The following is an 11,850-nucleotide window of genomic DNA, read 5'->3' as shown; positions in this document are numbered from 1 at the left end:
AAAATGAGAGGTCGTGAGTTCGACTCATAACAGACTCGTTATAGTATATTGGTTGTTTATCTGATAAAAAAACTTATATTTACCAATAAGAAAATATTCCAACATAAATGAGCTTTTCTTTTTTTATTTTACTTGTGCTAAACAACAATCAAGGATAACAATTGTATACTATGTATGTTCTTTTTTTCCCTCTATTTTATGTACATGAAATTATTTCAATAGTTATTTAATCTTTCATCATCGATTTGTTTTATATACCTTCACCTTGTATATATATGCTTTCAACATGTATGATAATAGAAAATTTTATGTCACACGGTCGATATTGATCATAGTTCTAGCTCTAATTAAATATATAATATGTTGTAAAATTTAGAAAATAGTAAATTAGAAACTAAAAATATATAAAGAAAATAATAAAGAATACAATCAATTAATTATCGAATTGGAAAATCTAGAGAGAATAAATATACTTATTTTTATATGATTATTGTCCTTAATAGTCATTACGTAAGAGGAGATAATTGTCATTCAATAACTTATAACAAAAGGAGGTCAAGTGAGCAAATTTGGAGGTCTCAATAGCCGCACTCATTAAAAAAATACCTCATATCAGTCTAATGTAATTCAGTGAAAGACACAGAAGTATCACACATTTTAGATTATGGTCTAATCGAACACATTTGGGTTGTGGTAAAATTCTGGCTGTTAAACTAGTAGCAGTGAAAACCTTGCACGAAACAATCAATTCGTTAAAGTAATTTCCTAAGAGTTACTGCGCCGTTTCAGACGTGACGAAATTCTCCTTCTATAAACGACAAGTGCTTAAAGCTGAGATCCTGGAGAAGAAAGAATCCAAAGTTGTGGGACCCGCACACATCGCAGTAATAATTGTAAACAGTAACGGATGGGCCTGCTTATATACGGGTCACTGACTCACGTACTTAAGGGGAGGCCCAACTGATTGGCCCAATTAGGCAAATTTTCTTCTCTCAGTAAAAACAAAAAAGTTGTATGTTTCTGCAATCAAAATGATATCTACAGAAATGTGGATGCACTTCAATTCTGAGCTCTGTCATAGGAGTACAACATCAAATTGTCATAGTGGACCAAGTGAGTTGAAGTGATTCCATGCTTCCTGTTTTACCAAAGAAAAAGAAAGTTGTGTGAAGCCACAAAAGTGCATTCCTGCTTTTTCCAACAAGAAAATATGATGAAACATGTGATTCTTGATAAAGTATAACTAGGTACCTGCAAGATATCAAAAACTTTTTCTGCAATGTATTTCTGTTGTGATGTAGCTCCTTTCTGTTGTAGTTTATCAGGGTGTAAACAGAGGAGAGCCCTTTGATATGATCTTTTCACAGCATTTCCTTCTATTATCTCGACTAGAGGTACAGTCTTCCACCCGCTCTCAGGCCAAACAATCTGACATTTTAATGAGAAAACCAGCGTTAGTAGTGTTCTTGAAGAAAACAGCAGAATGCCAATGTGGTATTTTTTCAGTTTGTCTACGATTGCGAAAAGTGCTCACATGTTGCATAGTAGTAAGCAGTGAGCGTATGTTTCCTTCCTTTCCTTTTGACCACTGTCGTATTTTAGCATCAATAGCCTGGATCATGTGAAATATAAAATCACTGCTCCCGGGCAAAGAACAAAAAATTGTAATAGCATTTGTTCTGCTGATTTGTTCTGAATTACCTGTAACTCTTCATGATTATTGCCTACTACTGGCGGTTTCTTCTCATCTTGAATTAATTCTTCGATCTGCAAACACGCCAATAGGTTACAGTAAGAACAATATGCTCAAATTAAATTTCCACTTCCCAACATCTTCAGGCATAGTATGCAGAACCAGAATTATGTTTGATTCATTCTTTTAATACAAAGGATTAAGTAAATTCTAATTCTTCACAAATGATTTAAAGGTTTAACGAGGATAAAAAGAACCCGATACCTGGAAGTTTTCATGGATGGACTCATCCGCATCTCCAATATTAGCCTTAGAGCAGTTGGCAACTGATCCTGTCAAAAAGTTGTCAGCTGAGTAATTAGACAATGGAAGTCGAGGTGAAAATGAATGAGTCCGCAGAATTAAATATATTGATACATACAAAATAGAAAATTAAAGATAATTGCGCTAAGCAAAGGTCCATTCCACTTCTTGACTCATGTTCACAATTACTAGATATAGTTGTTGAAGTACATTACAGTGCAAGAGAGTTTTAGATGGAACTAGAGCAATATCAAATATCTGCACTCACTAATACTATATTGATAATAAGTTAATAACGTTCATGCTTTGATACCTCTGCTTTCTTATGTAGCTACACACATTACTTTCATACAAGATTAGGAGCACTAACCAGTACTGGCAGCTGAAACATACTGCTCAGGAACATTATTAACGATAAAGCTAGACTTCTTAGCTTCAAAAGCGTCCTTCTCTGACCGTTTGAGATCTTCTATTATCTGAAAATATCAACAAAGAGAGTAATATATTTAGTAGATGTCATCAGCATATGATTAATATTTTGTATTGAACTCAAAACCTGTCTGAATTGATTACCTTTGCGGAAGAAGCATCTGGCGATGTTTTCTTCACATAGGAAGTTTGCAATTCCTCATGCATTATAGGTGTGATTATAGTTGCTTCACTCCCTGGTTCACTTGGACTTTTTTCCTTCCTTTTAAAGCGCTGACTTCCTAAGTCACCATCATCTTTGGGTTTTGAAGAAGCTTCTTGGTTAAACATTTTAACAAAATCCTTAACTGTTCCCTTGACTTGGTTTCTCCCAAGATTGTCTCCCAATTTTCGAAGTGAACCTTGGACACCAGATTTATCAACTTGAACATTAGTCAAGGAACTTCTTTTTCCATTCTGATTTTTCTCATTTCTGCTGGAATCAACATCTACAGATAATTTTTTGGTGGCTTTGATTGGAACTTCCTTGTTACCGGCCAATGTAGTTATCTCGTCGGTTCCTGCATATGAAAACACATGTGTGATTTCAGAGGTTCTAGAGGAGCCAAGTGACAGTTAAACCACAATACAACATACATACCTTTTCCAAGATCATTATCAAAAAACAGAGAATGAGTAGGTCTTATCTCAGGCTTGTGCAGTTGTTCCATAAGCACATGGACTTTTTTCTGTGGACCTTCACCAGCTGTTTGAAGCAAAGGACGAGGCTCTATATTTTCACTAGTCTGGCATGAAATGCTGTTTTGTTTTGGCCACTGGCATGAGTTCGTATCTTTTTTTGGCCACTGGTATGAAACAGTAGCACCAGCTACATCTGCAACATTACTACATAGGCTGCTGGAAGTTTCTAAAGATTCAACTACAGGAATAATTGTGTCCTCAGTGAATCGACCTGGCCGTGCTTCTATTTTGTTGGGAGTGCTTTCATCAAGTAGCAAATCATTTTCTTGTTTGTTGCTTTCCAACTTGGACGATGTAGAATCTGGAAGCAGGTGATCATTGGAGGTCAAATCAATACTGGGCAGAGGGGATATAGGTGATTTCCTTGCCAAAATCTTGTTACCAGCATCTTCACAAGTGCTTGTTTGTTCCTCATTTCTAGTGGCTTGCACTCTTGAACCACTCCTTCCCCTAAGAGGCATCACCATTGGCTTGCTAGCCCACCTGTATATAGAGAAATGAAACTGATTGCTACTAGTTGGACTTCCAGAACTCTTAGAATCCTGTTCCGAAGTGCCTCCTGTATCATCTTTGTCAGTCTTGGACAAGTTAGAGGACCCCTCACCGGTAGCAGAAAAGTCCTGAGATAAATGGCTCATGCGAAGTGATGACCGAACGTCACTTTTCAAGTTTTCAGGACTTTGGAATGTTTGGCTTGAAAATCTAGAAAGAGAAGTGGTGCGAGTAATGGCACCAATTGTTGGAGGAGAGTCCGCCCCTTTAGTCAATTTGGCAGGCAGGCTGAGAAATTAGAATAAATTTAAAGTAACTAAGCCACTATACATGATCATTTTTCAGTAACTAGTAATACAAAATCAGAATGAACTGAAATTAAACACAGAATTATTTAACATCAAGAATCCATTTAGGAAAAGTATCAGAAAATAAAAGTGCAAACAAACTGCTTTCATGTTAAGTTATGCCCAGAACATTATATACTTCTACCTAAAGACTATTCAGAAAAAAATAGAGTGAAACCTGAATTGTGCAGACAGTGAAGATCCCAGAGAAAATTCAGGTTTAGGCGGCAAGGGCCGTGCCGGACTTAAAATCCGAGAACCTGGAGAAGAGGAATAAGGATCACGTTGAGGCCTCCTTGGACTAGAACTCACTGAATTGCTGACTTTAAATATGTCATCAAAGAAGTCATCACTGTGAGTTTGCCTCCTGTTATGTGACTCTTCCCCAAAAACCGGCTTCTCAGACCAACGTTCATTATCATCATCATCATCATCTCCTTTGGGTGTACTGGTACCTGTAAGATCGTTGAAGCTGTACCTCGTTTCTTGAATGGAGGATGATCGCCTCGGCGGGCCACCAAACACATCATGAAAATCAATATCCGAGTTTGTGTGGGAACTTCTGGGTGAAGAACCAGAGTTGATGAAGGAATTTTGAGGACTGTACCCTAAAAGAATGCTCTCTCTTTGCGAAAACCTCTCCATCTCAGTCACCACCAAATGTCCACAAGCTAATCAGAACACAATTCAAATGAGAGAATTGGCGGGTAACTGTAGCAGTGTTCTTTGAAGCAGTTGCAGGAGAGGAGAGGTTTAACAATAACTGGGGGATTGAGAAGGAACACACATATTATGGAACTGAAAGGAAAAAATTAGGAGACAAAGTAGGGTTCAGGTCGGGAATGCTAGTAGGATTTGAAGCCACACAAGCCAGAAAGAGTGCATGGTGTGTGTTTGTGGATAAGTGGAAAAGTCCAAACAAGACAGGGAAGTAGTAACCTAATTGGGCACCAAAGATTCACTGATTTAGGCTCTTGTTTTGACGTTTTCCGGAAATCAGTTATTTGCAGTTCATCTAATGGTGACCATTATTCAGAATTTTTGTGAGGATTATTAACTTGGTTATCACATTCAACCAAGCTCAGCAGTTTCGACGCTTTCCTGTAAAAGCTGGGAACCGTGATGACGATATCCACATTCTGATCCCTTTTGATCAAGTTTTATTTGTCAACACTATCCATCCAGATTGCTAGTAAGGCCTACCACAATTTTTCGGATGTTTTTCAGTGCTCCCCGCACTGGTACTAGCTAAATCGAAAGGAAGAAAAAAGGAAGAAAACATTGTCTAACGGTTCCAATGTCTCAGGGGACAAGGTTTTATATCAGAAGTTGATTTCAGAAGAAATACATGTAAGAAAAGGGAAGAGTCAGCATGAACCAAAGGTGTCAAATGACAGGAAGATGAGAAACCCGTAAATGAGATTTCATCGTGTATGTATAATTATGATACAGAACAAAGGGTCATCTCAGGACATACACAACCGAAACTCACGAAGTTAACTAATGCTATCAATACAAAACCAGAACTTGAAAGGAAACTCACGGGAAGGGGAAGGAGATGCTTTGGCTTGGCCTCAGAAGGTGCAGTCGATTTAACCTACCAGTATCAATTGAATTAGACAGCATTGTGTTACTGTTTACCCCATCCATGGGTCAGAGCAGATCTTCTGTTGAACTATGACTACCAATTAGAACCATCAGGGAAAGGTTCCAGTGCATCTTGCTTGCCATTAATGTAGAATTCTACAATTGCCTTCATTCTCGGAAGTTTGTCTGGGTGGTAATTTACATGAAGGATTACTGGTTTCAACTTCTTCAAATTAGCATCTTTCCTGACCGTCTTGAAGAGAACCTTGCTGTTCATAAACATGTAGAAATCCATTGTTCTCTTGGCAGCATGAAGCCCATCATACCCTGGATGTGAAGGGAAATACAGCTCTTCATTAAAAACCGCTTGGTCCCATGCTTTTTCCCTAGAAAGCCGTCCAGCCACACGATCCAAAAGCTCAATAGAAGGAAGTGTAGGTCTTATGTAGAAGAAGCCAGAGTTATAAACCCATATCCTCATTGTATGAGCATAACGGGCCCAACCCATAGAAGGTTCATCAAAAACATCATTGTATCCATACGCTGTCATATTATTGTGACCATCAGTCATTGACTCTACATCGGAATCCCGATACAGATGATTGAACGGGTTCTGCAAGTACACTATATCAACGTCCGACAGAAGTACGCCATAACCTAGTTGCAAAAACTCCCTCAAGATACGGAACTTCAACCCAGAGACGGCATGGTTACCTCCTGTCTTGGCAATTGAATCAATACCTTCATCAGGATCTCTCCTGTATACAGGAACATCATTGGCTTTGCAAAATTCTTCAATCTGATTGTCTAATGCAACAACCAGATAATTGGTTATGCCAGCCTTCTTGATGGTAGTAACCTGCACCTCCAACATGGGCTTCACATTAGAATTTGCAAGTACAACAATGAGCTCTTTACGAACTGCCACACCCTCCAAGATCTTCGCCAACCTCGGATTCACAGATTCATCAGGAGTAACAGTCGGGTTGGTCCTCAAGCCCTTGACGGTACCAAAAGGTCCAGCCTTATGTGGTTTGCCCAACACTGAAAACTGCTCATGCGCATGATCTTTCCCCTGCTCAGCCTGCCGTAGCTTTTCAGTAAGATCTTGTAACTGCGTCTTCAACTCACCATTCTTGTCTGACAGTTCTCGAATCTCAGACCTCAGCATCTCAATCCGTTCCGGTGGTTCACACTGAGAAGAACTCTGCAAGCCAAAATACAGTTCCACAATAAACTACACCGGCAGCTCAACCATAACATTTCCAATAACACAAAACACTAAAATCAACCATCAAAACATGATAACCAAAAGTACAAATCTTATCAAACAAAATAAAAAGTTCAATAATTCGAGCCGAAGTTACATTTCAAACGGCATAATGCCATAATCAATATAAATATAAAGCATGAACAATTGCATTGACGTTTTTTCAATGAAAAAAAAAAGGCACATTCTTTGCGTGAACATGCAGAAAACTTGGTTAATATCACTAAATTAACAAAGCAATATTTTGCATTAGAGCAATAAACCACTATTTCTCAGCTCAAATTGATCGATCATATCGAATTACTATAAGATTAAACTAGGCTTAGTCCACGAAGAACACAAATTAGAGATCCGAACCTGGAGATCCGATTTTCCGATACGCCAGTTCTGGGCAATCCGATCATCGGAGCTGTTGATGAAGAAGCCGTGAGGATAGAAGAAGGCGAAGACGGAGCCGAGAAGGATTCCGACGACAATGGCTATGAGAATTCGAGATCCGCGAAATGACTGAGCCGCCGCCTTGTCTCTCATCAACGAGCCGTCACGGCGAGGCGCCATTTTCCGTTGGCTGTGTCAAGTCGTACGCAGTCTTAGCTTAGGCTTGAATTGAGCTCAGGGAAGAAGCGGACATTGGAGTAGAGTCGGCTCTGTGTTCTTCATCTTAAATATTCAGGTTTATATTATATTTACCAACTGTTCATTGACTTTCACAGTGAATCTGGCAAAACCGACCCGGACCCGGGACCAGGCCCAATTGACTTTATAGCAGAAGAAGCCCTGAAACACCCGGCCCAGTGTGCTTTTCCTTTCTCTCTCTTGCCTGGTTGGGGCGCTCCGCAACTTAGGTTCGAATCTCAATTGTGTCAAAATGGTTAACATTGTATCGAGATGCATAGTTGAAGCATTTCGCATACGCTGAAAAAATACCCGAAGACTCAGAAAAGAATAAAGCAACGAGACACAATTCATACACGTATAGTCGGTTTTCTCATTATTGTTATTATTAAATTTTTTCACTTGATGTTGAATTTTGATTCCCACGAATTTAAGAAAAGACAGATCATGGAATAGTAGCAAACTGCTATCCGGAATCTAATCCGATAAAACATCAAGCTTATGCTTTTGGAAAGTTTCATTCAGAACCAAGAAGAGTGCGTACACTCATTTATCTATCTAAAAGAGCAGAGTGGCCAAAATAGGAATGACAGACAAAAACAGGCCCAATGCCATTTTGCTTTTACAATAAGCCTGTCACTGAGAATGCTTTGATTCTCTAACACTGAGTGGGGCAATGAAAATGTAACTGAAATACGATGTGTCCATGTACATATGAGTGTTCGATCTTGTTCATGAATCGCTCGAACTGGTAACATACGAAACTACAACTGTGATATCATCGAGTTTGCCGCCATAGTAACGGAAACCAGCATCTTGAGCAGCGGTGGAGAAGGGTGTCTGCCGGTCTCTATCCTGCGCTCGTTGGCGTGCCAATGCTGCAATCTTTTGAGCTGTCACCTGAGGCCCTAATCCAGCTCTCATGGCATGAACCACAACTGCGGTAATCTCGTTGTTATACAAGTTGTCAAAGAGGCCATCAGTTCCAGCAACTATAACATCCCCAGGAGCAACAGGAACCGTAAAAACCTGTATAAAAAAGACACGAGTTAGCTAGTGCTAGGAACTACAGTCATTTGAGTCATTTGCGCTTGAGAATCATGTATACAACTGACAAGTGGTGGATGATATACGATACAACCAAGAATAAAATGAAATGTACCAAGCTATAATGGAATTATCATGGACAAAATCAATAGAACAAAACATATGCTATGCAAGTAATCACTTCAGTTAGCTGACCTGGCCAGAGCTAGGTAAATCGCTATTGACTCCATTCTCCAGTTGATAAGTGAAGTTAAAATCATGCTGCTGCACAGGGGATCTGAAAACAGTGCACCCGTCTCGCACAACTATAAACCCACTATCACCTAAATTGATTGCATGTATACCCTGCAGTGAAATTTCAACAGTTAATTTAAGTCGCAAAGTAAGTCAGTATGCAACAAACTAGCATTAGCTCAGTTCCTATGAAATATAGTTGCAGACAGATGTTGAGACTTTAAAGATTATTTTTACTATATCAGACTGCATTTAACACGAGACAATTTTGAACTGGCCTCAGCAGAATGGATATTTATCCTTCGACACCTAGCATGAGACCATAGTCACGTTGACAACAGAACGCTTCTAATTAAACGTCCTGCTTGAACTGAAAGCAATTTACAAACCTGTTCTGTGAGTGCTATGATGCATGCTGTTGAGGAACCTCTGGCTTTTGTGCTGGAGTGAGCTTTCTCCAACACCCTAGCAGGATCAACTGAACCTATGGGTTCCTCCTGAACAGCTGTTACAGAATTAGACATGAGTTCTCGGGAATACAATCCTGAGTTAACACCAAGATCTGCCCAGCCACCAACACCATCAGCCACCCCTATTGCTTGTTCATTCACACATATGAAGTGAGCATCCTCCCCACCAGTATCCTCTTTATCAGGATGGGGCAAGTAGCATGATCCTGAACTTAGTTTTAAGGACTTTGCATCTGTGTTTTTCCTGTAATTATTAGCACACGTGTGGAGTTACTGTACTGCTTAAGATAATACAAATTAAACTAGAGAATATGGAAACAAGTATCCAATTGTATACCACAACAAGTACACATAAAAAACAATGATAATATCTCACAAACAAAGATGGAAAAACTTTGTAATAGAATAAGCTGGTCTTACGAACTTACTGATCAGATGAATCTGCAGAACTTGAAAGCTGCTCCTCAGGAGCAGAATTATCAAAAGACACATCCTGGGCAGTCCCAGCAGATAAGCATGTGGATGAACTATGAAACTCTCTTGAGCCGAATCCGTTTAATGGGAAGTTATTACACCATCTCTTCCCAACTTCATATATGAAATATCCAAAAGTGGCATTAGTATTTGGCTGCCCATTGTTCTTCAAACTCATGCTGGCTTTCTGGAAACCAACAGAGCTTTTACTTCTGTTGTTATAACATGCACCAGCACTTTCCGGTAACATTGAAAAGAGCCCACGCCTCGAAGTATCCGGGGAACACCCCCCAACTAAAGCTTTAGAACCGCAAAAAGCCATGGCTTTATTCCGAAACTGACCAGAATCCGAAAGCACAGAATCAATATGATACCCACAAACTTGGAACGAAGGCCCCGACACAGAGGGAGTCGAAATGATCCGCGAAATCTCCCCAACAACAGAAATCTGCTTTCTCTGCGAGTCGGACCTCGCAGCAACAACAATACCTTGTGGCAGAAATGCCTGCAGGTCTGAAACAGCCGAAAACGGCCTCGACTGGAACAACCTAGAATTCCCAAACAACAACTTCCCCTGACCAATCAACCCGTCTAGCGAGTCCTGAAGAACACCTTCCTGACCTACAATCGATCTCTGCACCGCAGTCCTAACTTTCGACCAGTAAGAAGATGGCATCTTACCCTCTTAAACAGAACACCTTAGCTTCTAAGCCTCTAGTGCACCGATCATCACTGTACCCAAAATTAAATCTCATAACTACTTCCAAACTAACTTAATCTCCATCTCCTACCCATGTTTCACAAATCTGCCACATGCACCAAAAATTAAATTATAACCTTTACAAGTTCATGAAACTAGAATCCGATTTTTTCGGAAACAATAAAAACAACTTAATAGCGATAGCGAGAAAATCAGGGAGATTGAGACCTCACCAGGCACAGAGATCGGAATCGAAGCCCTCAATGAGTTCTAGATGATCGAACAGCTACTTGTTGTTCTGCAGTTAGGTGGAGGCACACGGGGTGTTCTGTAATCTCTATCCTCTCTTCCTAATAATACGTCTCTCTTTTTCTCTTCGACTGACTCTTTTAACTTTCAAAGATCGCCGCCGCCTACCAACGGTTAGAAGAGAAATTGAAATCCACACATTGGCGAGAGGTTGGGAAGAGGCATTAGGGTTTACTTTTACCTCCAAATTGTGTGGGGGGCGGCGAGGGGTCGTTTGGTAATTTATGTGGGACGAATGAAAGACTTTTATCAATGAAAGACGACTTTTATTCTACGCCTGTTACCGTATGTCATCGTATCACTTTCATCCAATAGAGTAGGGACTGAGGAAAGGAATGGAAAGGGAAATCTATTTAATTTTATTTTTTGAATTAAATAAGTAAAATGGCGAATTTCAGAATGATTTTACTAATCTACTTCGTGAGTTTATCAACATATATACAAAGAGGTGAATTTGGTAACGGATGAATTAATAAATTTGACACATGGTTGACCTCTTTCGATAATTTGGTTTAACATCATCCTCATTTATTGCGTCTCAAACGTTTTATTTGAATAAATTGAGAATGAGTGTTGTGAGAGGTTATGATTTGTAATTGTATTTCTTAATATTCAGCCCGGGGGGGAGTTTATGTTGTTATAGACCATGATTCTTTTGTACAACATATATGGGGTGTTTGCACTCATGTGCATATATGTGCATATAGCAAATCACATATACATCATCTAAAATGATTTGAAACACAAATAAATTCACTTGTGTTGTTGTTAAACAAATAATGACAGTTTTTAACAATTAAGGACAATATTTTCTCTACATGCCATGTCTCATAGTTTAATTTACCAAACTAACCCTACACTAATTAAATATATTTTTAAAAGAGAAAAGTCTCTCCTTTTGAGATTTTTCAGTAAATGGAATACAGTGGCAGGTTTTCATTTACTTAGTGTAGTAGCAATTAATTGCAGTAGAAGAAAAGTCTCTCCTTTTGAGATTTTTCAGTAAATGGAATACAGTGGCAGGTTTTCATTTACTTAGTGTAGTAGCAATTAATTGCAGTAGAAGTAGTAGCAGGGGTTAACATTCCTGTAAATGGAATACAGTAGCAGGTTTTTAATAACTTAGTATAGTAGCAGAG

At 39.2% G+C, this 11,850-nt stretch overlaps 3 protein-coding genes across 3 annotated transcripts; all 3 read right to left on the bottom strand.

Moving 5' to 3' along the window:
* Positions 1-476: 476 nt before the first annotated feature.
* Positions 477-4,650, bottom strand: LOC101310580. The gene is made up of 9 exons (XM_004293172.1): positions 4,184-4,650; positions 3,066-3,946; positions 2,570-2,985; positions 2,367-2,472; positions 1,958-2,025; positions 1,702-1,767; positions 1,535-1,612; positions 1,252-1,428; positions 477-1,138 (listed from the first exon to the last, which is right to left on the bottom strand). The coding sequence occupies exons 1-9, from the start codon at positions 4,648-4,650 to the stop codon at positions 1,100-1,102; spliced, it is 2,298 nt and encodes a 765-aa protein (XP_004293220.1). The 3' UTR covers positions 477-1,099.
* Positions 4,651-5,379: 729 nt separating this feature from the next.
* LOC101304249 lies at positions 5,380-7,511 on the bottom strand. Its single transcript, XM_004291845.1, has 2 exons — positions 7,220-7,511; positions 5,380-6,799 (listed from the first exon to the last, which is right to left on the bottom strand). Exons 1-2 carry the CDS (start codon positions 7,418-7,420, stop codon positions 5,687-5,689), a joined length of 1,314 nt encoding a protein of 437 aa, XP_004291893.1. The 5' UTR covers positions 7,421-7,511; the 3' UTR covers positions 5,380-5,686.
* A 418-nt stretch (positions 7,512-7,929) lies between these two features.
* LOC101303963 (probable protein phosphatase 2C 55-like) lies at positions 7,930-10,862 on the bottom strand. Its single transcript, XM_004291844.1, has 5 exons — positions 10,636-10,862; positions 9,657-10,508; positions 9,148-9,472; positions 8,720-8,869; positions 7,930-8,506 (listed from the first exon to the last, which is right to left on the bottom strand). Exons 2-5 carry the CDS (start codon positions 10,376-10,378, stop codon positions 8,210-8,212), a joined length of 1,494 nt encoding a protein of 497 aa, XP_004291892.1. The 5' UTR covers positions 10,379-10,508; positions 10,636-10,862; the 3' UTR covers positions 7,930-8,209.
* Between the last annotated feature and the right edge of the window lie 988 nt (positions 10,863-11,850).

Source organism: Fragaria vesca, linkage group LG2 (assembly GCF_000184155.1).
Source record: "Fragaria vesca subsp. vesca linkage group LG2, FraVesHawaii_1.0, whole genome shotgun sequence".
NCBI lineage: Eukaryota > Viridiplantae > Streptophyta > Magnoliopsida > Rosales > Rosaceae > Fragaria > Fragaria vesca.
This window is presented reverse-complemented; position numbering and strand designations above follow the sequence as displayed.